This window comes from Lampris incognitus, chromosome 1 (assembly GCF_029633865.1).
Source record: "Lampris incognitus isolate fLamInc1 chromosome 1, fLamInc1.hap2, whole genome shotgun sequence".
Taxonomy (NCBI): domain Eukaryota; kingdom Metazoa; phylum Chordata; class Actinopteri; order Lampriformes; family Lampridae; genus Lampris; species Lampris incognitus.
The window spans coordinates 135,439,918-135,467,400 of NC_079211.1; the positions used below are offsets into that span (position 1 = coordinate 135,439,918).

At 44.4% G+C, this 27,483-nt stretch overlaps 1 protein-coding gene across 1 annotated transcript in view; it reads right to left on the reverse strand.

Moving 5' to 3' along the window:
• Nucleotides 1-615: 615 nt before the first annotated feature.
• tacr1a (tachykinin receptor 1a) overlaps nucleotides 616-27,483 on the reverse strand; it is a 48,785-nt gene continuing 21,917 nt past the window's right edge. Inside the window, exons 3-5 of the mRNA XM_056287521.1 lie at nucleotides 19,058-19,208; nucleotides 11,809-12,005; nucleotides 616-994 (exon numbers count right to left, since the gene is read on the reverse strand). Of these exons, the coding sequence (XP_056143496.1) occupies nucleotides 616-994; nucleotides 11,809-12,005; nucleotides 19,058-19,208 (727 nt within the window). The remainder of the gene's footprint in view (nucleotides 995-11,808; nucleotides 12,006-19,057; nucleotides 19,209-27,483) is intronic.

Here is a 27,483-nt window from a genome sequence, read left to right on the forward strand (position 1 = left end):
TTAGCTCCACTTTAAAATAGAGCTTGTGAACTCTCACACACAACGCGTGTTGTCAGGGATGTGTTAACCTTCACAGAGAGAGAGAGAGAGAGAGAGAGAGAGAGAGAGAGAGAGAGAGAGAGAGAGAGAGAGCGAGAGAGCGAGGGGGGGAGAAGCTATGGCGTGACAAGTGGCAGCTGTGAAGACGGGGGTTGCCGGCGTCAGCCCTGAATTTGCAATTGAGCCGGGATCTTCTCATTTCAAGTCTTTTAAAGCATCTGATTATCACTCCATATTTGCCCTTCGGCACCCGTATCTCTTTTTTTTTATTGTGAGAAGAAAGTTTGCTATTGTGTGGATGAGAGCCGCTAGTATGGAGAGCACTTCAGAGAAGGGCGCAGTAAGCAAAGGGTGGTCCTCAGTGACCTGGAATCAAGCTGCAGCGAGGTGCCCCTGACATGATATGCTAGCAAAAATACAGGCGGATTTATCAGAACACACGCCACAGTTACCCACGTAGAAACTCACACAGACGCAATGTACGCTTGCATGATTGCACAAAGGCAAAAGCAGCACATACATACACACTTCCACTGCCTGCCGTCAGGCACAATTTTCGGTGTCCGTTCTCCATTTCTATTCCTGCAGGTTGTTGCTGGAGTAGAAACTGGATGTCTCGGACACGGTCTTGGAGATGCTCCGGGATGAGGATCCGTTGGAGGTGAGGTCCAGGGAGGAGTGATGAGGAGTGGTGCACAGCCCAGTGCTTCTGCCCCTCGTCCGGGCTCCTCCAGCTCCTGCCCCGGCCCCCGGCAGAGCCGTGGCTCCCGTCTTGCTCTGCTCCATGTCGTCGCCTCCTTGGAGAGCAGTGGACATGGTGGTCTCCATGCGGCTGGCCTTATACACGCTGGTCTGGGTGTGAAGGTAGCGGGTGGTCTTCAGCTCCAGGCCCTCGTAAGAGCCTTGAGTGACACAGGGGCAGCAGCAGAAAGCTTGCTTAAAACCAGCACGGAACCTAAAAGCATAGAGAGATTAATATGGGTTATTTTAACATACAAGAAAACATAGATCTACTAAGACAAGCACAAATAAGCACAAGTTTTGCCAACAATTAGCGCAGATGAAGGTGGCCATTTTAGCGCAGTGGCTGATAAAACTGGGAAGACCGACGCTATAGAAACATGATTTGCACATGTCCCTTAAAGTGCTCCTACTACATTTGGGAACTCTACTTTATTATAAAGTTCCTGTTTGATTGCACTGAGAGCATCACAGTGATTTGGGCGGCATGGTGGCCCAGTGGTTAGCGCTGTCACCTCACAGCAAGAAGGTCCTGGGTTTGAACCCTGGGGTTGTCTAACCTTTGGAGTCATCGCAGGTTGTCCTCTGTGTGGAGTTTGCATGTTCTCCCCGTGTCTGTGATGGGTTTTCTCCGGGTGCTTCGGTTTCCCCCACCATCAAAAGAAACATGCATGTTAGGGTTTATACTCCTGTCTGGGCCCTGACCAAGGCAATGGGAAAAGAACTGGAGTTGGTCCCCAGGTGCAGCATGAAGGCGGCAGCCCACTGTTACTAGGATGTGTTAATTTGCAGTAACTGAATTTCCCCAGTCCCTGTGATGGCGTGGCGGCCAGTCCAGGGTGTCTCCCTGCCTGTCACCCAGTGACTGCTGGGATAGGCTCCAGCATCCCTGCGACCCTGAGAGCAGGATAAGCGGTTTGGATAATGGATGGAATGGAGGATGGATGAATTTCCCCAAGGGGATTAATAAAGGAAACTTAAATTAAATTAAATAAATTGAATTCGGGAAATATATATGATTCTGCACTTTTTGCATTAGCTCATTAAGAACTTGTGACAGTGTGACTGATAATGCTGACTGTGACAAACGAGCTTACAGATGCTACCATTCGCTGAAGTGAACCAGAAGAGTGCACTCAGTAGAGTGCAGATCTCTGTCAGGCATATGTATACCCCTTCTCTGGTGCTCAGATGTAAGTGAAAAATCAAGTGAGGAGTTAGCACTCAATTGTGGTGTAACTGCGCAAAAATCTTTAGGCTGATAGGTCCAGTAGTTTGCAAGATTAGCCATGAACAAACACACACACACCTACACAATAAATGAAGTTTGGTCAAATGTTTAGTTATTGCTGGAATTGCATGACTCCTTTTGTTTTATGGCTCCAGATCTTCTTTGATTTCCTCCAGCAAATTGAGAATATTATGATGTGGCAGGCAGGCAACATGTTTACACATATGTTTTCTTCTGACATTGTAAATAAATTTACATGTGCCGAGGAAAACTTTTTCCTTCCTGACATGCTCTCTTTGTATCCTGCGGCATCCTCTCTGAGTTATAATGATTGCAGCCATGTCAGTGGCACAATGAGTTAAGACATGCTTTTCAGAGGCGCCATGGTCATAATTACTAACAGTCTCAGGCTTTATAAATTAATTTATGTGTATAATCTCCTTCCAAAATGTTACACTTTGAGAAGGGTAGCTCCTTTAAATGCATATGCAATGAAGCCGTGGTACAAAAAAACAAACTTTGACCCAACAATTGCTTCCTCTTATTCACACAAAATGCCCAAAGCATTCGTATAGCAAATCTCGACAGCAGATTTATAACACCGAAAAGGGGTTTACACTGGTGCAAAATGTTAGTACATTTGGCCCATAGTGTCATAGATGTGAAGCACAGCTGTTGTGCGACTTGTGAACAGAAGGATGGATGGATGGATGGATTGCATTTATGTAGCTCTTTTCTAGCTGCAACAGCCACTCAAAGCACTAACGAAGAACCACTTTCTGGGGTTTAGATCTAGTATTAACTGCCCATCTTCAGCTAACATTACACATTATTATACATCATATCCTGACTGGATGCTTAACATTGACATTGTAAAAAAAGATGCTTTTGCACCTGTTCAGCAGAGCTAAAGTTAGCTCATTTAAATTTAGCTTCTTTTAGCTAACCAACAACCCAGGAAAGCAAGCTGAGACATCAGAAATGCTTAAAAACTTTTCTTAGAAGGGGTGTCCGGGTAGTGTAGCGGTCTATTCCACTGCCTACCAACACGAGGATCGCAGGTTCGAATCCCCTGTGTTACCACCGGCTTGGTCGGGCATCCCTACTGACACAACTGGCCATGTCTGCGGGTGGGAAGCCAAATGTGGGTATGTGTCCTGGTCGCTGCACTAGTGTGACTTGACTTTTCTTAGAAGAGTGAGTTGTATGATCATGTTAAAGGTGATAGAACAAGTCTAATTTGCATCTTTGTTAATTGTATTTCTGTGAAATCCTACCTCGAATGAAGCTACTTGGGCAATACCAAGTGGCAGAATACTAGCGGTAGGGGTGCAGAAAACAAAATCTGCCATTTTTTTCAGAAAATACAAAATCTTTATCATCTTATAACAGCATATGTTGATAGACTCGCTCACAATCATTTTTGTAGGGGGGGGGTCACAGCCCTGACTCTCCCTTATCTACACAGGTGGTACAGCTAAATGTGAGACTAAATGTCAGTTTGTGAATGAATAAGTTAGAAGCCAGGTTCATGAGGTGCTTTGCATCTAAAAATGATGACAGCGATCAGGATGAGGAGAGGCAACAACACACTTTACATTGGAGAAGCGCTGGGGGGCTTTAATGACCTACCCTGCATACCTATTTGAGTATTATTGCATATGTATAACTAAACCACGCATGCCTAAAACAAGTATGGACACACACACACACCAGCATACAAATGGGGGAAGGGGCAGATTCAGAGAAAATAAATGGCCCTGGGCATTTGACCAAGGCTAACTCACCACCACCTTCACATACACAGGTGTCATAGGCGAGTTGCCCCCTACCCATAACCTCCTGCTGCATCTTGGCGGAAAAATATTTTTGCTACAGAAATATCTCAACTGGGCCTAACTTACATCACTAATATCCATGGAATTAAACAGATTTCAGTTTGGGATTTGGGGAATGATTTTCGGGAAAACTTTTTTTCATGAAGTATCTGGTTAAAATGATGTATTATAGTAGGCCAATGCTTACTCATACGTCCTCTGCGTGCTAATATACCCAGAGTACCGGGGGGGGGGGCTGTGCGGCTGATAAACAAATAATAAAAATGAAGCTTGTACATTAGCATCTTTCACCGTATTTGAAAAACAGTGATTACGATCGGAGAGTTGTCTTTAATTACACATTACTTTTCTGTCTCTTTTATATATTGATTATTAGCTCATCATGCCAGTGCTGTCTAGTAATGCAAACAGGCTTTACAGCAACAACGGAATGTTTTATTTTTCTTTCTCTCCTTTCTTTCTTTCTTTTTTTTTTTTTGCATTAGTGCAGAACAGCAATTGCATTTGTTGTTGTTTATCAGGCTTCATCCCTTAATTTACATTTTCAGTCTGATCCAAAATTGATTAGCTTTTATAAAAGCTCGTTAAAAGTAATGAAATAAAAATGAAAAGAAAAAAAAACAAGTCTTGGGGAATTATGTAAACAAGCCTTTGCACTTTGCATCTCCGCCCCCACCTCCCACTTACCATTTGCAGAAATGACGCTAATGTTTGCAAACAGAGAAAAATGTCAAACAAACTCCGCAGCCTAGTCCCGCCACTCTCATTAGTGGAGATGCAGCCTATATAGTCATTGAAATGTAATTGGTATTTCAAATATTGAATGACGGAGCCTTCATTGAACGTTAAACATGTGGTTGCATTACTATTTATCTCATCATCTCTACAGCCTCGGGTAAAGCAGAGCCAGCAGAGCAGTTTGAATACCGAGTAACAGGTAGATACTCAGACTGGGGGCCTGCTGGCCTGTTGTACATGACCGAGCACCAGTCCATCCCAGAGTTAGATGCCCATCCACAGGATTAACCTATCAGCCTGGATATGGACATGTGAATTAATAAAACGTAGCGATAAGGGGGTTAGCCGGGGGTTCTGTTAGCTTGCAAAGTTGCTTCTGCACATTTCATATGCTTTCACACACGTCTCACCTTTCATTTCATTTCATGCAAGCATTCAGTGTTAGCTGATTTAAAATGGGATTTTTAGGCTGTGAGTGTAAATGTGCATTTTGAACTTAGACAACTATCCCTTTATTTGTAGACAGTATGGCTGCAACCTGGCTGTGTGATCAGGTTGACATTAACTAATTAACCACAGACATTCGGGGTTTTTTGTAAGTAAGTTATTTGATTTCCCTGCTGTGTCTAATTACCAGTAAATTAGCTTTCTGTACTGTTGTGTTATTGTTCTACTACTTGTACTTTTACTTCTACTTCTATATATATACATATATATATATATATATATATCCATTCATCTTCAGCCACTTCTCCGGGGTATATGTACACACACACATACTGACTACACTCTTACTTTGGCTCCAGACCATCTGCTAATTAGCTAAAGCGCATTGGTCAGGAGACTCTGTGGTGAATCTGAATGAATTTCCCTCTTGCAAGAAAAAAAAATTACAATTGAGTATCTTACTTGGCTCCTGTTATTTAAATACATTATGAAACGGAAATGCTCCTATGCAGAATTATTCAGGTGACGAGGAACTCAAATTACATGTGGTTCTGGTGGTTAGAAAGAAAGCCGCTTTATTTTGTTATTGTGTTCTTACAACGAATTGTATTCTTACAATGAATGTGTTCTCTGCATTTAACCCATCCTATTATATAAGAGCAGTGGGCAGCTGCAGCACCCAGGACCAACTCCAGTTCTTCTTTCCATTGCCTTGGTGAGGGGTGCAGGCAGGAGTATTAACCCTAACATGCATGTCTTTTTGATGGTGGGAGGAAACCGGAGCACCCAGAGGAAAAACACACAGACACGGGGAGAACATGCAAACTCCACACAGAAAGGACCTGGGACAGCCTAGAGTTCGAACCCAGGACCTGTGCGCGTGTGCACGTGCGTGCGTGTGTGTTTAAAGAGAGTGCTGAGTTGGCACCCCAGCTACTATTTCAGGTTGAGGATCACCATCACAAGTTGCAGTTACGTGTCAGTCACCAGTGATAGTATGATGTTGTGTTTATTATGCAGAACAAACACTTGTTGTGTTAATGTTAGGCCTCACACTACCTTTGGTATAATTCACTGTATTGCATTCAGCTACAGTTGCCCCACGGGACCTTTTTTAATCAAATCTTCTTCACCTTCCTGTATGTATCTCTTGCTCGGGCGACCGGTAAGGCCGACTTGCTCTGCAGGAAAACCAGAGGCGCAGGGGAGGTGCCCGTAAGGTACGCACTGCCCCCCCCCCCGCCCCCATGTTGGATTCAAAAAATTAATTAACGTCTTTATTGTTTTATTTTATTTTTAAAAATAAAAAAATCAGGAAGCAAATCTTTATTGCGCTGTCAACCTTAAAACTGTTTTCAAATTAATACACTTTAAAAAGATGGCAGGTAGTCTGTGTTATCCAATCACAGTCGCCCCATTGATTTTGAACTTTAACCTTGTGTAGAGGTCACGTGACGCACTGGCCGCGATAAGACGATTCTGCAGCGACGATTCAAAATGAAGAAGCGAAAATGCCTCAGTGTAGCGCAAAAACGGCAAAATGAGAAACGGGGGGAAAAATCAAGCAAAACTACCGAAAATATCTTCAATATGCACGTTTGAGAAAGCGATTACAAGTGCCGGGGATGCCAATGCAGATGCAGAGAGCACTGGGACACAGGTGCATCTGTTGTTAGCAACATGGAGGCTAACGCTGCAAGCTGCACCCATACGGATCAACAGGTAGACATGGAGACTGAGCCTGATGATGGTAATCAAGAGCAGGTAACAAAACCACATGCACAAAATGATGGATAGTGTAAACTACTAATAAGACACGTTAGTCCCTAGTTGACTGGTCTGACCCTTTAGCCGAGCGGTTAGTGATGTCGCCTTGTGGTGCAGTACACGCCGTATCGAATCCCGCACCGGGCAAAAAAAATAACCGGTTACATTGGTGGCAGTGGTGGGATCCGGAAGTGTGCAGATCCTCAGAAGTCTCTTCGGAGCGCGGGAATAACAAAGCGCGAGGGCGCGCTTCCGGGGAGGGTGACGACTGTAAACTACTAATAAGACACGTTAGTCCCTAGCTAACTGTTCTCACCCTTTAGCCGAGCGGTTAGTGATGTCGCCTTGTGGTGCAGTACACCCCGTATCGAATCCCGCACCGGGCAAAAAAATAACCGGTTACACTAGTATCCATCAGACAGATAACTTCCCGGTGGATTTAACAGATCCCACGGTGAAGAGGAACCTACTGGACTTTGGTTCGTGCAAACCTGATGAACCCTTAAAGATAAAAATGGTAGGTCCTTCTCAAACGACTATTATTGCACATGATCTAAGTCTGGTTGTACGATTCCTCATAAATAGCCATGCTATTCTCCGAAGATGGGCTGTGTATACTGCGAGCCTTATTTTATTGTATTTTATTCTGATAGGAGGCGTCCGTCCCACCCCGTCGCCTCATGTATCAATCATTACTATGGGCAAGTTTTCCGTACACACCCATGGGATTTTTTTAGCCCGGAAGTTTGTCTCAGAGACCAGTGTAGAACTTGGGTGACCCCTGAATTTAGACACCGATTAGCTTAACACTGGTGTCTTTGCAGGCCTGGGTGATTGCTCGTTGCAAGAGGTAGACAATAGATGTTAAGAGGAAGGAATTACAAATACCATCATGCTTTGTGACTGCTGTCAAACAGTCGTGAGGGCTAAAAAATGCCATGGGTGTGTACGAACAAATTTGCCCATAGTAACGACATGAGGCCCCTGGATTGTAGGGATAAATGACTGGCAAGGGCTATCTGGCAAAATCAAGAAACATGATGAGCACGAAACCGTGCCCATCTAACGGCATGTGTGGTATTGGACACATGGAAAAATGACCGTACAGTGGACATTGTACTAGACAGCAAATACAAACGTCAAGTTGGTTTTTGGACCAAAGTGTCAACAAGAATCACAGCTGTCACTCTGGCATTAGCTTCATGTAACATAGCTTTTAGGGGGCATCGTGAGAACGTGGGTGAGCTCAAAAATGGGAACTTATTTTCAATAATAGAATGGCATCCTATTTTGCAGGAGTTACTAGATAAAGGACGCGGCGTGCATTATTTAAGCCCTTCAATTCAAAGTGAATTAATTGCATTGTCACAGAAAGTACGCGACCACGTTGTTTCTGAAATAAAGAAAGCCGGGTTTTATCTAATCATAATGGACACTAAGGATTTAAGTGAAATCGATCAACTCAGTCAAGTTTTCAGACATGTCACAATTTGCAAAGACGATAATGTTAATGCCGCCACAATGGAAATGAATGAGTTTTCTAGGATTTCAGAGTATCTCAGATCAATCTGCAGAGGGGCATGAAGCAACTGATTGAGAGTAACGGACTGTCACAAAAAGTGCAGAGGGCAAGGATATGACAGAGTTAGTGTTATGAGTGGCATTTATTCTGGCGTGCAGAAATGCATCCTTGATAAAGAACCAAATGCTGTGTGCTGCACAAAATTTGAATGTAGTGTTGAATGATGCTTGCCAACCGACTGCAGAAATCACAGAGTACTCTGACATTGTACGGACACTTTGGGGTTTTTTTTTTGGCCAGAATAGCAAAAGATGAGACATGCTAGAAAACCATCTTAATTCTAAACCAACATTGAAAAGACTTTGTCCAATGCGGTGGACGTCTAGGCATGATTCTATTCACGTACTTCGATTTCGCTATACTGATGTTTTACAGGCACTGACCAAAATCAGTCTTCATTCCATTCCATTCCATTACTGCTTATCCTGCTCTCAGGGTCACGGGGATGCTGGAGCCTATCCCAGCAGTCACTGGGCGGCAGGCGAGGAGACACCCTGGACAGGCTGCCAGGCCATCACAGGGCCTAATATAATATAATATAATATAATATCATATCATATCATATCATATCATATATAAACACCAGATGAATGAGTAGAGGCCACCGGATTTATTAAGTCAATTGAAACTTTTGAATTTTGCAGTGATGACAGTGATGCAGGGAAATATTTTGCAGTCAATAAAGATAGTATTCAAGCTATTGCAGGGCAAGGATATGGATGTCTTCCATGCAGCAGACCTACTGGGCACTGTATGCAACACCCTATCACAGCTAAGGGATGAGTTTGAACACACCAAAAGCATAGCACAGGGACGTGCAGCTTCTTGGGTTATTAACTTATCATTTTACTCAGAAACGCACATGTCGCACAAAGAGACATTTTGGTGAGCTCTGTGAGGCTCTGCGCCTCACAAGTCCAGAGGAGTGTTTCAAAGTAGGCGTCTTTAATGTGTCCATTGATACCGTTGTTTCCCAACTCAAACATCAATTCACAGCGATGGGTGCAATTGCCAAGAGATTCTGTTGTTTATGTCCCAGTGAACTCATACAGGCAAACGATGAGGCGTTGCACGCATCCGCCGAGACACTAGCCCTACTCTACAAGGATGACCTCTCATCAGATTTTCCATCACAGCTACTTTGATTTTGAAATGCTCTGAGGTCAGAAATAAAAACCATTGAAATGGGTTCAATTAAAGATCTGACTGAGCTCCTGTTCCTGAGACATGCATCTATTCTGCCTAGTGTCATAGATGTGGCTACTACTCTTAAGTGTTTTTTTTAACCATTCCTGTCACTGTGGCAAGTGCTGAGAGATCTTTTTCAAAACTTAAAATAATCAAAAACTATCTTGAGAAGCAATATGTCCCAGGACAAACTCTCTGGACTAGCGATTCTCAGCATTGAAGGCCAGCGCACTCGCCAGGTAAATTTAACAAAGATTGTCAAGGAATTTGTGCAGAGGAATGCAAGGAGGAAATGAAGTCTTGGTCATTGTTAAAGGTAAGAAAGAATACATTTGATTCTATTAATCATGGGTAAACTGTTGGCCTAGCCTTAGGCCTATTTGTGTGTCTGTTTTCTGTGCTCGTTTATGAATGGACGGTCTATTAGAATTGTGTGTTTGTTCTGTTCTGGCTACCAAAATATCTGTCTCGGCCTAGGTTGAGCGGCTAGTTTGTTTTTGCCCATTGCCATGATATCGATTGTTTTGGCTTGGTACTCCAGAGCTGTATGTTGGTTAACGTTACATGGTTTGTGTGATGGGTTTTAGTTCAAGTTGAGTAATCAGAAGATGACATTAACAACTAACTTGGCTATCTTACCGAGCTTGCAATATACATTGCATATTGATCATTTTACGGTCTTCTTCTTTCCGTTTATTCCTTTTTTCTCAGGGGTCACCCCAGCGGATTTTATAGTTCCTATTGGTACCCTGTGAGGGTACAGCACCAATGGCGGCTGTTGTTAACCCAGGCCTTGACCAATCCGGTATATGGTCTTGTCAATCCGCATACTGATCATAATGATCATATTGATCATTTTACCGTAACTCATGTAATTGTTGCATGCGTGTGTGTGTGTGCGTGCACTTGTAATATTTATTTTTTTAGTTAATTTTGCTGGTGCCGCACCTCCATTGAGAAAGGGCCCACGCTCCCTCCCTGCGGGGGGGGGGGGGCACGGGATTTTATGGTTTACCACCGGGGAAAACTCCCAACGCTCCATGTGACCAGCCACATTAGATGGGGTGGGGGTAGGGGGGCAGATGGGCAGGGAAGAATCTCGAAAAGGAAAATGTTATTAGCTACAAGCTAGTGAGGGATGAGGAGAGATCGATATGATAATAAGGGGGAGAGCACGACCTCGCTCACAGATTTGAATTTCAATGAACTGGTGTGCAGCTAACAAATGTCAACCTGTCACTCACAATCCTGCTCCCATACTCTCAGTTCTCAAAGAGACGAGACAAAAAAAAAACTCAGCAGTAAAAAAAAAAAAAACATGGTGAAAACTCGTCCTTTTGACAGCAGGGGTGACAACTAACAGGTGGCCGCTATGTCAGCAATGGGAGATGAGTCATTAACGGCAATAAGCAGAATCCCCCCAGCTGTCTTTTGGGCATAATGCGATCTAAAATCTCACGGACATTCTTATTGACATCCTGAATGCAAGCAAGCCACAAATGAGAGTAAATTATTGATGTTCACGCTGGAATTCAACTAGTCTCTTTTTAAAATCACGCCTAGAGACAGATATGAGACTTGGTGGTTAAGCCTAACTTCGGCCCATGTGTGGAAGTCTCTGAGGTATGAATACATCTTTGCAGACATTGAACTCGATGTGAGTATAAGCAGCTTCTCTCCTGTACCTGTCAACCTGTCACCGATGCCATGCTGAATGATGGGATACTGCTCTGCAAGTTAGATGGGTGTGTAAATATGTCTGCGCATCTACGTATGTATGTATGTCTGTATGTCTGTATGTATGTGTGTGTGTGCATGCGTGCATGTGTTGTGTTCTTGTTCAACTACATTTCAATTATGTTGAGCACCAATTTTTTTAATCATAAGAGCGAAGATATTTTTGATAAAAGTGATGATATTTTGGCCAGTCCTCATTTTTTCAAGGGCCTATTTTTAAGGTTAAAGTTACTAGAGTTAGGATTAGGTTAAAGATAGGGTAAGGATTAAGTTTAGGCATGTAGTTCTGATGGTTAAAGCTAGGGTTAGGGCCTAGGCCTAGGGAATGAATGAGAGGTCCTCACAAATATAGGAAGATAAAGCTGCACATGAGTGTGCATGCATGCGTGCGTGCATGCACGCGCATAAGTGTGTGTGTGTGTGTGTGTGTGTGTGTGTGTGTGTGTGTGTGTGTGTGTGTGTGTGTGTGTTTTCTTTCGTTTTCACATGCACTAACGCACCTGTCATTAAGGCAGCAGTAGATGATGGGGTTGTACATGGTGGAGCTCATGGCCAGCCACATGACAGCCAGGTACATCTGTTGGATGAAGGTCTGCTCAGATATCTCAGGAAAGAACTCATGGAGCAGGAAGTAGACATGGTAGGGCAGCCAGCAGAAGGCGAAGGTGCAGACCACCACGATCATCATCTTCACCACCTAATGGAGACATGAGTCCACAGTTCTGTTTTGTTTGCTCTGTCTCTACCTCTTTTAATGTTTCTTTTTTTAAAGTGGGGGTGTTATGAGAAACGATATTTGTCTAGTCTTGGGTTGGATTTTAATGTGACAGTTTTCATGCTTTCACAGCAGTTAACATCTGTTCCAACAGCTTACATATGATACCTAGTAGCATCATTTGGACAAGCCATTCAGAATTGCCTCTCAGAGTGATGTCACACCGAGGCAATTAACCCAGGTTTTGCATTTGGCCGCCCATACTAAGAGTAAACTAGCCTTTGGTTTAGCAGCCATTGTTTCTGTTGGGGGGGGGCAGAAATACTGCCAGCCAATCAGATTAGCGACAAGTGAATAATTCGATTACTATTATTGACCCCCAAACAGCCTGTTCCATTAAATGTGGGTGTGATTAACTGGAAATAAGATCAGAATCATATTTATTGCCAAGTAGTTCAAGGACATACAAGAAATTTGCCATGGTATGTTGGTGCAAGAGGGAAACATCAACAGCGGGCATCCGGGTGGAGTGGCAGTCTTTTGCCTACAGACACAATTGGCCGTGTCTGTGGGTGGGAAGCCGGATGTGGGTATGTGCCCTGCTCGCTGTACTAGCACCTCCTCTGGTCAGTCGGGGCACCTCTTTTGGGGGGAGGGGGAACTGGGGGAATAGCGCGATCCTCCCATGTGCTATGTCCTCCTGGCAAAACTCCTCACTGTCAGGTGAAAAGAAGCAGCTGGTGATGCCACATGTATCGGAGGAGACATTGTAGTCTGCAGCCCTCCCCAGATCAGCAGAGGGGGTGGAGCAGTGACCGGGACGGCTCAAAAGAGGGGGGTAATTGGCCAGATACAATTGGGGAGAAAAGGGGGGGGGAATTAAAAAAAAATCAGCCAACAGTAAGGTAAAAGTTAAAAGAATAATAAAATTTATATATATATATATATATATATATATATATATATATATATATATATATATATATATATACACACACACACACACACACACAAGATAAATCCATCTCCATTTTCTGAACCGCTTATTCTGCTCTCAGGGTCGTGGAGATGCTGCCTATCCCAGCAGTCATTGGGCAGCAGGCGGGGAGGCACCCTGGACAGGCCACCAGACTGTCACACAGGGCCGACATACACACGCACACCCACACACATTCATACCTAGGGACAATTTAGTATGGATGATTCACCTGACCTACATGCCTTTGGACTGTGGGAGGAAACCGGAGCCCCCGGAGGAAACCCACACAGACACGGGGAGAACATGCAAACTCCACACAGGACGACCCGGGATGACCCCCAAGGTTGGACTTCCCCGGGGCTCAAACCCAGGACCTTCTTACTGTGAGGCAACCGCGTTAACCACTGCGTCACTGTTCCGCCCATACAAGATAAAAATAAATGAAAATATGTGCAAAAGGTGCAGTAATGTGGAAACACTCTGAATATGGCAAGTACTCCATTTACAAAATGTTGAATGAGAATTTTTAAAGAAGGAGTTATTTATAGAATGAGAAGTTGTTTTAGGTGAGTTATTTACAGGGTAGTGTGGGCTTCATGCAAAGTTTCCAAGTACAGAAGGCACAGTAGGGCAGATATTGCACTGTGTTTGTGTATGTGAGCGTGTGTGTGCATGTGTATGTCATGTCATGTGGAGAGAGGGTCAAAGGGGGTGGGGGTGGGGGGCTACTGTAGTGGCGAAGAAGCTGTTCTTGTGGTGTGAGGTTCTGGTTTTTATAAACCTTAGCCTCTTGCCAGAGGGGAGTGTTTTGAAGAGACCGTGGCCTGTGTGGGAAGAGTCGACCATGATCTTTCCTGCTCGCCTCAATGTCCTGGAGGCATACAGGTCCTGGAGGGATGGCAGGTTGCAGCCAATCACCCTCTCAGCAGAGCAAACGATATGCTGCAGTCTGCCCTTGTCCTTGGCAGCGGCAGCATCATAGCAGATAGTGATGGAGGAGCTGAGGATGGACTCAGTGATGGCAGTGTAAAAGTGCACCATCATTGGCTTTGGCAGGTTGAACTTCAGCTGCTGCAGGAAGTACAACCTCTGCTGTGTCCTCTTGATGAGGGAGCTGATGTTCAGCTCCCACTTGATGTCTTGGGTGATGATGGTGCCCAGGAAGAGGAAGGCTTCCACTGTTGACTGGGAAGCCACACAGGGTGATGGGGGTGGGTGGAGCCGGGTTCTTTCTTATGTCCACAACCATCTCCACTGTCTTTTGAATATTGAGTTCCAAGTTTTGGCTACACCAGGACACCAGATGGCCAATCTCCCACCTGTAGGTGGACTCATCTCCACCAGAGATGAGTCCAATGACCTTTAGTGATGCCAAACATGATGCCAAATGATCTGTAGTGATGCCAAATGACCTTTGGTAAAACAAAAAAAATACCAAGGATGTGTTTCACAGATATACGGCAGTCGTACCAGTTTGTCAAACAAATAGAAAAACGATCCTCCCTTTCCAAAATGTATATTTATTATCATTTTGTTCAACTATTTATTCACAGACTTAAATTATCTTCCTACTCATTCTAGCTTATTGTTTTTTGAATCACATGTCAGCTTTGTAATTGAATATTAACTGAACTAAAACATGAGATCAAATTTCCCCCCCTTTCTCTCCCTAATTCTGCTTGGCCAATTACCCTATTTTCCAAGCCGTCCCGGTCACTGCTCCATCCCCTCTGCCGATCCGGGGAGGGCTGCAGACTACCACATGCCTCCTCTGATACACGTGGCGCCGCCAGCCACTTCTTTTCACCTGACAGTAAGGTGTTTCGCCAGGGGATCGTAGCACGTGGGAGGATCACACTATCCCCCCCGAACAGGTGCCCCGACTAAACAGAGGAGGCGCTAGTGCAGCGACCAAGACACATACCCACATCCGGCTTCCCACCCACAGACATGGCCAATTGTGTCTGTAGGGACGCCTGACCAGGCCAGAGGTAACACGGGGATTTGAACCGGCGATCCCCACGTTGATAGGCAACGGAATAGACCGCTATGCCACCCGGACGCCTATGAAATCAATTTTGCATAGCATATTTTCAATACAAAATAAATTCAAAGTGCTTCAGTGATAAACAATATAACACGCATAGGGGTTTATAAAAACTCGAAGTTAGGTTAAATATCCAATGAAAAACATTAAAAGAATCCTGAATTAATAAGATAAAAAGTATGATAAGAAAGAAAACCATATATACTGTACTACCTATCTACAAGAACTCACCTCTTGGCGTTTGGTCAAAACAGATTTAGTTGAGATACCATACTTTTATACTATTTGAAAAATTCACGATATCTTTTTTTTCTTTGGTTTTTCAGAGACAGAAAAGGCAGTATTTAACCTACTCTCATCACGAGAGAGCGTTATGTGGGACTGACGTAGCAGTGAAAAGATCAAACTGAATGAATGCAGAGAAGGAGAGGGCAGAGAGGAGGAGGAGGGTGGAGGAAACACTGGTGCAGCGGTAAACATGTTCCCTCTCAAACAGGAAGGAAAGATTTAAACGTGATGACGATGTAACCATGGACAGCTAATCTACCAATTCTGCAATCAGTATTACTGACGTGAGGAAATGCGCAACCTCCTTGACGGCATTATTCGGCTCTACTTATTTGTGTGAGTCAGCCTTTTCTCACATAAAGATTATCAAGTCCAAATACCGTTCCACCATGACAGATGATCATTTGGAGGCCTGCTTGAGGCTGGCTACCAGCAGCTACTGTCCGAACTATGCAACCTGTCTGACTCCCTCCGGTGCAGGTCATCCTCAGAGTAGAGAGGTAGAGATCACAAATCTATTTACCTCAGCTGTGAAGGTTCATGCAGTGATGCAATTTCAACATAGTGTAGTAGCAAATGCTTGGTACGATTATTGCCTGTGTAAGGTTCAATATAAATGCAAATCCATTGCAATACTGTATATGTAACACAACATGTATATAAATACACACACTGCATATAAATGTTCATATATATGTAAAACATGTATTGAGTATTTTTATTATTATTTTTAATATGAGTAGATCATTTTGACCTGGTCATTTTAAAAGTAGCTCACGAGTCAAAAAATTGTGGGCACCCCTGATCTAGGTCTTTTTAGTAGTATTCTCTAAAACAGTGTCCCCATATAATTTAATGTAGTTTATAATAAATTAGATTGTCTGTGTTGGCTTTGGTTTTACAAAGGCAGGAACTGTTTACTGCTGAACTGACGGCACAGGAGCGATAAGGGCTGCTGCACCTTGTTTGTAGTTGTTGCTTCCAGAGGGAGGGATCGATTGGAGAAAGTCACCAATTTCAGCTTTTAACTACTGCCCACACGGCATGTACCACTCCGCCTTATACCTGCACCTCCTCTTGTGAATTACTCCAGTAGATTACATTGCTCATTACAGTTCTAAACAATACCACGTCCAGCATGGGTTACACTTTAAAGGTAGCACTTTGCAATGCCGGCCCGGTTAGTCCAGGCGTACTCCTGATGCCGCGTTTAACTCCATCTGGTTTAAAGATGCGACTGTTGATTCATTTATCCGGTCTAATAAAGCAGAGATGCAACAGGATTTGTGTGTGCTCAGCACCTGCTGAAGTGGCGTAACCTCCGCCACCACCAACCTCTACAGCCTTTAAAATTGAACGTGATCCATTGGCCTGGGGCACATATGGCAATCACTGATTTACTCTCCCTGCCCAAAAGGTGTGTGTGTGTGTGTGTGTGTGTGTGTGTGTGTGTGTGTGTGTGTGTGGATAGGGGGTCCGTTTCTTGCTGGTTGGCATCTCAGCCTAAGGCAGATTGGCAGAGGTACAGGGGTATTTTCAGGTGGAACAGATCGATAACGAAGCGCACCTGACCCCAGTTCACCTTTCTGTGCCTGTGTGTGTGTGAGTGTGTGTTTTTTTGTGCGTGTGTGTGTGTGCATGTCCCAGCAAGTCCAGCGAGAAAAAGCCAGAGGAGGCAGGAAGACATGTCAAAGCACTGGTATGCTTGAAGGAAGCTCAGTAAGGTGTTTTTCGGTGCAGAGACTGCCGCCTCCTTGTCGGGGAGGGCAGATTCCTTGTAGCGCCTGTGATATGGGTTGTGTTGGTTGATTTCTTTTGCACAGCGCTGAACAAAACAACTGCTGCACAATGTAAAACTGTCTTTTTGTCCTTGCATGATCCCAACTTTGTACCGCAATAACATGTAAAATGACATGGAAAAACAAATTGTTTAATCCAGAATTGGAAATCAAATCATTGTATTCATAATTTTCTTTATTGTCTGAAAATTAGTTTAAAAAATCTGTGTCTGTAAGATCATTTATTGTTAATACAACAGTATTGTTGGGTGGCATTATCTTGGGGAAAAAAACAAACATATGAAACTGCACTGGAAACCAGTAAAACTATTTTCAGGATTCCCAATGTTTTTAGGAAGTCATTCTCCAGGTCTTTTCAAGGACATTTTGCGGGACTTTTTCTTGCATATACATGACAGCTGTTGCACTGAAGGTCATATTAGTCAGTATTAACTATCAAAGGAAGTCTGAACAGTCTGTAAACCAGGGGTCTCATACTCAAATTACCTGGGGGCCATGTGGCAGGTGGTCTTATGGAGGAGGGCCGGTGCAATAGGGATGAAGAAAAACTATTCGACTGTATAACCTTCACATCGTTTTTTATTATTGTTTCACTTTTTTTCAGAGTTTTCGCCTGAATAGGTAACTATGTCCACAGTGTAGACTAGCCTAGGCCTACACATTTAGCCTACTTCTTGCCAGAAACCTGGCACTTCTTCTGCTGACACAGGCGAGGTACATTTGCTTTCAGGGACAGGGCAGTGGAAATCCGGAGGACAGCCTGGAGATGTTCATTGGTCAGTCTGGACCTATGCTACCTGCAAACTGATTGATAGCAACGAGGACCAATGGAGAGACTGCCTTGAAAAGAACTCTCCTGATTGGTTGATAAGAAGCAAGACCTGAGAACATTTTCTGTTTCTGCTTACAGAGGCCACAGAATGTTTTTTACTCAGTCCATCTCATCATCATCATCAGTTCCGTAACCTATAGAGGTCGTAGGAGCACAGCTGATGCCTCAACAAGTCTCTTCCACCGTTCCCTATCCATCGCAGCTGTGGCCGTTGTTAACCCGGGCCTTGACCAATCCGGTATGGTAATTGAGTTTGGTTGAGTCATCATTGTTTCATTAGGGGTAGTACCTGGTGGTCCCTATCTCCTCTCCAGGTATGGATGGCCGTTGATTCACAGAGGAACTCATCCGCCCTCTGACAAGTTTTGTTTTTAGTCCTGCTGGGTGTCCACACACCCTCCTCACAACAACCCAAGGGTTGAAGTGGGGGTGCCGGTTTAGTCGCCGACGACCCGACGGTTGCAGTTTAACGTCGTACCCAGTCTATCTACTTACTTGATAACCATCAGGATGTCAAAAGAGTTTGATCAAATATTGTAAAGTGTTCTGAATTCAAATCATTGAATAGCGATTTTCATGACAAAAGCTAAAACTCTTGACACTTTCTATGAAGCTTGCATCTATAACCCCCTATAAGCATCTATAACGCTCTATAAGCATCTATAATGCCCTATATGTGTAGCTATAAGTCATTGTAAGATTCATTATAACCATGTATATGCCCTCACAACACCTCATAACCACCTTTATGATACATTATGTCAATTTAAAGCGGATTTATATGTATTATAAATATGTTATCATTAGCCTGTTTATCTGTCAAATGTCATAATGCAACATAGCCAACTTGTTTTGCTGAAGTTTTGTAGAGATGCATAATGAGACTTCAGTGCTGTTTCACAGTCTTCAGCCATAGCCCTTAGTCATTGTAATACACATTATAGGAAAGTATGGACGTTATAGATGCAATAGATGCTTATAGGGCGTTATGGATGCTTATAGGACATTATAGATGCAAGCTTCATAGAAGGTGTTACCCCATTTTTTTTCCCCTGCTGTGTAAAAAGCTTGTTTGCAGCCAGGACTTACTTTGCGCTTGGCTGTCAGCTGGTCTGCGTAGCGGTCCGAGGAGTCTCCGGGGATCTCGCTGGCCCATAGCGTCAGTCCCACCACAAGGTACGCCCAGCCCATCACCAACAGAGGCAGGAAGTAAACCAGGATGGCCACGCTCACACAGTATCTGCAACGTCAGCGTCAGAATCAGAATTGCTTTCCATTGTAAATGTACATTCAGTTAATAAGAAATTGGTCTTACACACAAGCTGTGTGTATGCATTTCCTTGGGAGATGTCAGACTACAGAAGAGGGGCTGGGGGATCGGGGATCCTTTGCCAGCCTGAGGGCATCTGAGCGTTTGAACCAAATCGCCGTCTGAATTATCTGATGAGGACGCCACAGGACCGCTAATGTGTAGATTACCTTTGCATTTCACGGGTTATTATATCAGACACTGGGATGTGAAGGGCCGGGCACTGAGATACAGGGAGCCACTATTTCTTCTTTTTTTTGTGTGGATATGACATGGAAGCCTTTAGACTTCTGCTTAATTAACTGTCCAATGAATTTAGAGCCTTTATGAAATAACTGTTCATGACAGGCTCCGTATTTCTCCGATTATACGGTCATCTTTCATGGACACATCGCTCATCCTTTTAGACTTCAGCAGTGTGAGTGTGTGCATATGGGTGTGTGTGTGTGCGTGTGTGTGTGCGCTCGCATACGTGCGTGTGTAATTTATTTATGTTTTAAAATTTTAATCCTGTATTTGGTTTCACTTATTTGAACCTCGGCTTTGTACCGTGTCAGCCCTGGGTGTCAGTGTGCTTACTGTATACATGCACGCATGCAGGCGAGTGTGCGTAACGGGGTGTGTGACTCCAGCTGTGTCTTTGTTCGACGGTATGATCATAAAACTGCGCACAAAAGGAGGAAGACTCGTCAAATTGGACGTACACAGAGTCACGATCTGTTTATCCTCACTGGGAAAAGTCCAGCTGAGCCTTACACATAATATCCTTGGCAAATAATTATAACATGAACCGCTTTTCCTCTCCATTTCTCAAAAGGGTAAAAATACAAGATGTGTGCGAGTCCAAAGACTCTCTCTTTAACCCATTTCTTCCCAACACAAATGTCCACATTATACCAGACAGGTGAATAACTTCTGCTTATATGGTGTGGACTTTAACACTTTACCATATGTTTTTTTCTTTTTTAACTGAGTTGCTATGCTTAGGATTTACTGACTGACATGTTCTGGGTCAGCGCGTGAAGTAGTCCAAAACATACTGTCAAGATTTTTCGCAGTTTCAGTTCGCCTCCATTCACTCTCGTTCAAATTGCAGTGACTTGCTAACTTCACCATCTAAAATGCATTATTATGCATCTGGGAGAACTATGTGAGCATGTTGCTGTGACCTTCATAGTTTCTGCATACTACTAACGCAATTTGCATATTTCTCCCATGTGTGCGTGGGTTTTCTCAGGGTATGTCCACGTCTTCCCACAGGCCAAAGATATTCATCTTAGGTTGATTAGTGAGTTAAATTCTCTCTAAGCTGAATGGTGTTGGTGTGTATGTGTGTGTGGCAGGGGGGGGTACATGTTTGGGCCCCGTGAATGACAGCTGACTATCCAAATTGTCTTCCTGCCTTCTGCCCAATGTCCGCAAGGATATCCATCCATCCATTATCCAAACCGCTTATGCTGCTTTCAGGGTCGCAGGGATGCTGGAGCCTATCCCAGCAGTCACTGGGCAGCAGGCGGGGAGACACCCTGGACAGTCCACACACACACACACACACACACACACACACACACACGGACAATTTAGTGCGGCCGATTCACCTGACCTACATGTCTGGACTGTGGGAGGAAACCCACCCAGACACAGGGAGAACATGCAAACTCCACACAGAGGACGACCCGGGACAACCCCCGAGGTTGGACTGCTCCGGGGCTCAAACCCAGGACCTTCTTGCTGTGAGGCGACCGCGCTAACCACTGCGCCACCGCGCCACCCCATGTCTGCAAGGATATTCGCCACACAACTCTGAATGACATGAAAGAAAATTAAGTGAGGACCATTCAGTTTTTAATGTGTCAGAACATGCTGATAATTGGCCATCCTAACTCATCAGGCTGTGGAACAAGACGTGTCATTTCCTGCACTTCAGACAAATCAAGTGTTAAAGCAAATTGCACGGGTCAAGTGATTGCCTGACATACTAGCCAAAGTCTCTTTTGCCAAGTGCCTAGCCTCTTCCCTCTAACAGCAGACATTAAGAGAGGACATTGTGCTGGTTGCTGTTAATATTTAGCAGCAGGCCTGCGAAAATCAATTCAGAGAAAACTGAAGCCGCCATTCATCCTCTTAGATGGAGGAGAAATGGGAGGCGTTTGTCTGCACACAAGTGGCAGTGCATGTAATCTTAAAGGAAAACTCTTTTTTTCTTTTTTCTTTTGGGGGGGGGGATTTTTCCCTTTTTCTCCCTAATTGTATCTGGCCAATTACCCCACTCTTCCGAGCTGTCCCGGTTGCTGCTCCTCCCCCTCTGCTTATCCGGGGAGGGCTGCAGACTACCACATGCCTCCTCCGATACGTGTGGAGTCACCAGCCACTTCTTTTCACCTGACAGTGAGGAGTTTCACCAGGGGGATGTAGCATGTGGGAGGATCATGCTATTCCCCCCAGCCCCCCCCCCCGAACAGGCGCCCCGCCCGGCCAGAGGAGGCGCAAGTGCAGCGACCAGGATATATAACCACATCCAGCTTCTAACCCACAGACACGGCCAATTGTGTCTGTAGGGACGCCCGACCAAGCCACAGGTAACACGGGGATTCGAACTGGTGATCCCCGTGTTGGTAGGCAACGGAATAGACCGCCACGCCACCCAGACACCCAGGAAAACTCTTAAAGGATGTAAATAATTGCGTGTGTGTGTGCTTGCGTGCATGCATGTATGTGTGTGCGTGCGTGCGTGCGTGTGTGCGCATATATAAGCATGAATTTCTCTTTTCCTTTTTTTAAAACGGTCTATTGAAAACAATTAAGCGCAGTAGGGTCACACATACCCTCTTTTCTCTCTCTCCCCGAATGCTTCCTCCATTAATGCATCCTCCAGTAATGTTGTCAAAGATGTGTGAAATTAGCTGTTATGGGCTCCTAATACGCACTTCTGATAATGACAAAGTGGAACGTCCCGAACCCAAAACAAGAGCAGGGACTCAACGTAATTCATTAGCATTCCAGCAGATTTTTTTTTTCATTTTGCAAAACAACATTTGGTGGAGGCAGTGAAATGCAGGGAGGTTTTAATAATTGAAAAAAAGAAAAATGCAGGGAGGAGAAATGTATTTTTTCTTTTCTCCAGCCCCTCTTGACCTGACTGTGGAAAAAAATAGGAGAGGCATCGAGCCACATTTTTCTCTTCTGGGCTGTGCCGGACTCCCGCTGCTTCCACTAAAGTGCTCACGTTATTTGAAACAAATTTCCATCACAGCCGGTGTCATAAGCAAGCCTCCTCTCTCGCCTCGGAAAAGTCAGCCTTGTAAACGCGACTAGCTGCAGCCGTGATGTAAGTAGAGGTGTTGTCACGGCCGCTTCTGTGGAAGACAGCAAGGTCGACAACCTCACACCCCGGTTTTAACGCCACCGAGCGGGCCGGGACATCTGTAACCTATTTGAAGCAGTGAAATTATAAACCAGAGAGACAAACGCACCGGCACAAGCCTCCTGCACAAACAGTGTGTCCGCACCGACAAACTGTCATGGAGGCATATAAACAAGCGTGAAGATGGAGAAACCCGCATGCTAACACATACTTATAGGCATGTGTGCGTGTAGACATACACACACACACACATATACCCACAATACACTCTCACAGGAGTTGTGTAGTGTGCAGAACTGATATTCTGCCCGTTTGGGGGAAATGGTGGCAATCTGCCTGAAGAACTGATCTTATTTGTGGCTGAGTTTGTCATGGATTTTAAGACAGTTTGCACAAATCAGTGTGCCATGCCCTATTTTTTCTCTGATACACAAGCAGTTTGGGAAGACGCCCTGTTTGCATCTGATTTTGCAGTGCAATGGATGGAGCTCAAGGGGGAATTGGAAGCTGTACTGTGTCACCTACCTATGTCATAGTTTATTGATTATGTGTAGATATTGAGAAGGTAATCAATAAAATCTCAGTTGGTGAAGGCCACATTTGGTGGTTGATATAAGACTTAAGACAGATGATCCACAGTATGTGTTAACCCTTGGTGATGGCTCCTTACCTTGACCCCAGGGCAAACCTGTATTAGATCTGTTGGTGTCTGTGACACTGGTGTCTTGTTTGTGTTCGTTTATGTGTATATCTATGTGTATGTGAGTGTGTTTTAATGCCGAGCATGCTAAGAAAAAGTGCATGTGAATGGAAGTAGAGGTGAGTATGTGGATTTCAGCATACAAATGTGTGCAAGAGCTTGTTTATGTCCGTATGTGTGAGTGTAATATGCATGCCTAACTCAGTGTGTGTGTGTGTGTGTGTGTGTGTGTGTGTGTGTGTGTGTGTGTGTGAGGGAAATGAAGACAGGAAGTAACATGACACTGGGCTCTATGCTGCCTTACTGGCACAGATCACAGTCTTTGCTCATATGGTTCCCAATTTGTGGAAGAACGGAGCACAGAGTACTACAAGGTGTTCTCTCTTTGTTTGGTCTGCTCTCTATGGTTGTTATAGTGTGTTGTGTGTGTGTGTGTGTGTGTGTGTGTGTGTGTGTGTGTGTGTGTGTGTGTGTGTGTGTGTGTGTGTGTGTGTGCGTGCGTGTGCGTGCGTGTGCACGCGCGTATGCATGTGTCCTGTACAATGCAAGCATGTGGTGGATCGTGGTGGACGGTTGAGTGGTTATCATAGACTAATGCTCTGGCAACACATCCAATCTATTTATACCTTCCCATGAGGCTTTGCTCCCCAATTTCCACTGGCTGAGAATGCACAAGACCGCCAGACAGGGTGTAGACAATGGCAGAGCTAGGGTAACACCCAGAGAGTGAGGTACGGGGAGCTGCTGACTTAGTGCATGGCAGCCTTGCTCAGACGTGTCAATTTACAGCAGCGACAGCTGGGCCAAATTACACAAATACCGAGCTTCCGCGTGTTCCTGATTACAGCGTCATTAAAAAAGTAATAAGTGTGACAGTGATCCCATCATGAACGTCATGATTGCCACTTTGCTGTTCATATTAAACTGTATTCCACAGAGGAGCTGCAGGGAGGAGGTGGCAGCAGGGACAGTAGCAGAGTGTCAGCAGGACAGAGCAAACGTTGCTTCATTGAGCTGCATGGAGGCCAATGGAAGAGCTGTGATCAGAGCTGCACACAGTTTGTTTATTTATTTATTTATTGGGGGGGGGCGGTGCCTGCATGTCTCTGTTTTCCTGGCTTCCTAATTTCATCCTGTGTATAGTGTGTATGCACATGTATCGGAGGAGGCATGTGGTAGTCTGCAGCCCTCCCCGGATCAGCAGTGGGGGTGGAGCAGTGACCGGGACGGCTCGGAAGAGTGGAATAATTGGTCAAGTACAACTGGGGAGAAAAGGGGGGGGGTCCTAAAAAAAAAAAGAAAATACTGCAACAAATGTTTGTGGCCTAAATTCACCTACATTGAATATGGGACAATGAACAGTTATGAACTTCAAAATTTAACATTTGATGACCTCCGATTGAGGGGCCTCTCTCTTTCGCTCAGTGGGGCAGGAGTAGGAGCTTATAAAGGCAGTGGTATGACAAAGCGAAGAGGGAAAGGTACAAAGGCATTAAGGAAAGAGCGGTATCAATGATATAATTAAGAAGTTGGTATTTTTCAAATGTCCCCTGAATTCACAGCGGCTGGCTGTTGTTTGGCTGTTTTGAAGTTTAATCGGTTAGAGAACAGGCAAGGACAGGCTGATAAAGGAGAGTTTAGTATGTGAGAGGGTTCACCACATAGTGAAACTGCCTTCGTGGAAATGTGTTCGAAACCCTGCTCATGCCTACAAATAATACATAAGCATGTTAACTACCGGTCAATAGCAGCTATAAACAGCTAATCTGTTGGTTTCGGGCTGGGAACAGAGGACACTGGGCGATATCCTGATGCATGCTCGATAATCCAGGTAAGAAAATCAGAGAGGGTTGAATCAGTTCATCTGGACACGACGTTTATTAACAGATATCTTTCATCACTCAACTAAGTGACATCTTCAGTCTAATCTGACTGCAGATACCCCCACCCTTATATACAATACAGTTGCATAACGACTGAAACCAACGAGGAGTTTCATATGCAAATATGAGTGTGACCATTTATTAGAGTTTCAATGGCCATGTGTGCTGTTCACAGAGGATTTGGGGATGTTTGAGTGCTGTGATTGCAAACTGGGCATGATGTAAAAGAGCATAAGCATATTTGGGCGGATGCAGAATGTATACTTATAACCTAAATCCTCACCTAAATGAGATCAGTGTATTATTTGGAGTGGTACCCGGTTTGATCTACTACTTGATTCAATGTCAGCTGAATGTGTCTAATGCAACCCAAACACAACTTTACAGCAGGCTGCAGCACAGACTGGAAGTGTATGAGTCACAGACTACCATCATGCACCATTTCCTTCTCATCCAGCTCCCTTTGGTTTACGAAGTCCATGTTTCCATGAGATATGCCCCGTCTGTTCTTCTTTTTTTTTTTTTTACGGTTGTTCACATCCTTGGTCAAATAATATTAGCTTATTGTCATTTGATTCATTAGACAGGTGCAACAGATTAAATCAGAAGACTAATTTAGTTTACTTCAAGGAGATAATGTTGAGAAAATGTTTGAATTTCACTAATCCAGTAGCTGCAGTCGTCTAGCACGTACAATAAAATGAAAGTAAGCTCCAAGAAAATGCAGAAGTCTGTTTCGGTGAGTGGGCCACCCTTCCTCTAGATATTCCCTTCGCCGTGCGTCCGACTACTAAAACAGAATCAGAGGCTTTTCACCTCGTATCAGTAACTAAACACATCTACCTGAATGAATTTCATACCCAGTATTTACGCTTCGCTTGTTCCCGTGGAAACGGCAAAAGGCCGTAATTGCAATATAATGAGTATACCTATATTAGCTTTCCACACCACATTATCGATGGCAAAGAGCCAGGGAACAAGGTGTTGCAGAATAAACACTAGTTTACACCCAACACTGGAGTTAAAACATTCGCTTGCTGTTTTACTTAGATACTGATCTGGAGTTGTTTTGCTCAAGGGTTAGCAGAAAAGGAAGAGGATAAATCCAGCATGGCCAGAAGTCATTTAGTATGCGCACATTGCCCAACAAATATGATCTGGTAATGACTTGGATTTTGCGTGAATGGCGGCAGGGGTATGTCTCCAGCCATCAGCCCTTATTAACACCAATAAGAACATTTGTAGCAAATACTCATCTGGTCAGTAGTGTTCAGACTTTTGTTACTTATGGATCAGCAGTTCCTTTATGGCAGTCTGCATGCGAATACAAGTCATTACACTGCTCCACCCCCTCTGCCGATCTGGGGGGGGGGGGCTGCAGACTACCACATGCCTCCTCCGATACAATCAATCATCAGTCAAAGATGTTGATAGGAGGCATATGGAAACCTGAGAGTCGATAGCAGAGGTAAACAAAGGGCATCCCTCTATATATACAGACAGCCATCTTCGCCTTTTGTGATAAGTGGGTCCGATGGGACACAAGTCTCTGCTCACTGCCGGCTTTCGAATGAAGTGAAATTGCACATTGACTTTACAGTTGAACAACAAGCTCTTTCTATGTGCTGTCAAACTCGAGGTTTTTGCAGTTTACCAAAAGTGATGTGTCAATATAGATTCATAGTAATATATATATATATATATATATATATATATTGTGGCAGATACTAGGGGCTATGCCTCTCACCCAGCAGGACTGTGAGCTGGGGGCGTGGTTTACGTTCCCAGGCTTGCTGGTGCAGGGTTGTTCCTGCTGTAGTTTGGTTTTGGAGCTGAGGAATAAACAGCAAACTCGCCTTCGTCTCCTGTGTTTTTTCCTCATCCTGCCACATTGGTGACCCCGAACTGAACATGTTTGGAGCAGAAGATGAGTGTGAATCCACTTCGGCCACGCCGCCCCAACTCTCACAGCCAGCCGTTCTCGCCGCGGCTGCACCACCATGCTGCCCCATTGATAATCAATGCATATCAAAAAAATTACAAAAAAATTTCCGCAAATCTCAAAAAATGTTATATTTAGTCATGGACTACATCCTAGAGTCCTGCATCACCCCCCCCATAAATACACACACGCACACACCCCACCTCTTTCATTAACAGAGGGATGGGGGAAAAAAGTCCTCCTGCATTTGCTTTCAGCTGAAAAGAAATTAAGAGTTGAATAGCTATTGGATCGAGAGAGAGAGTGAGAGTGAGAGA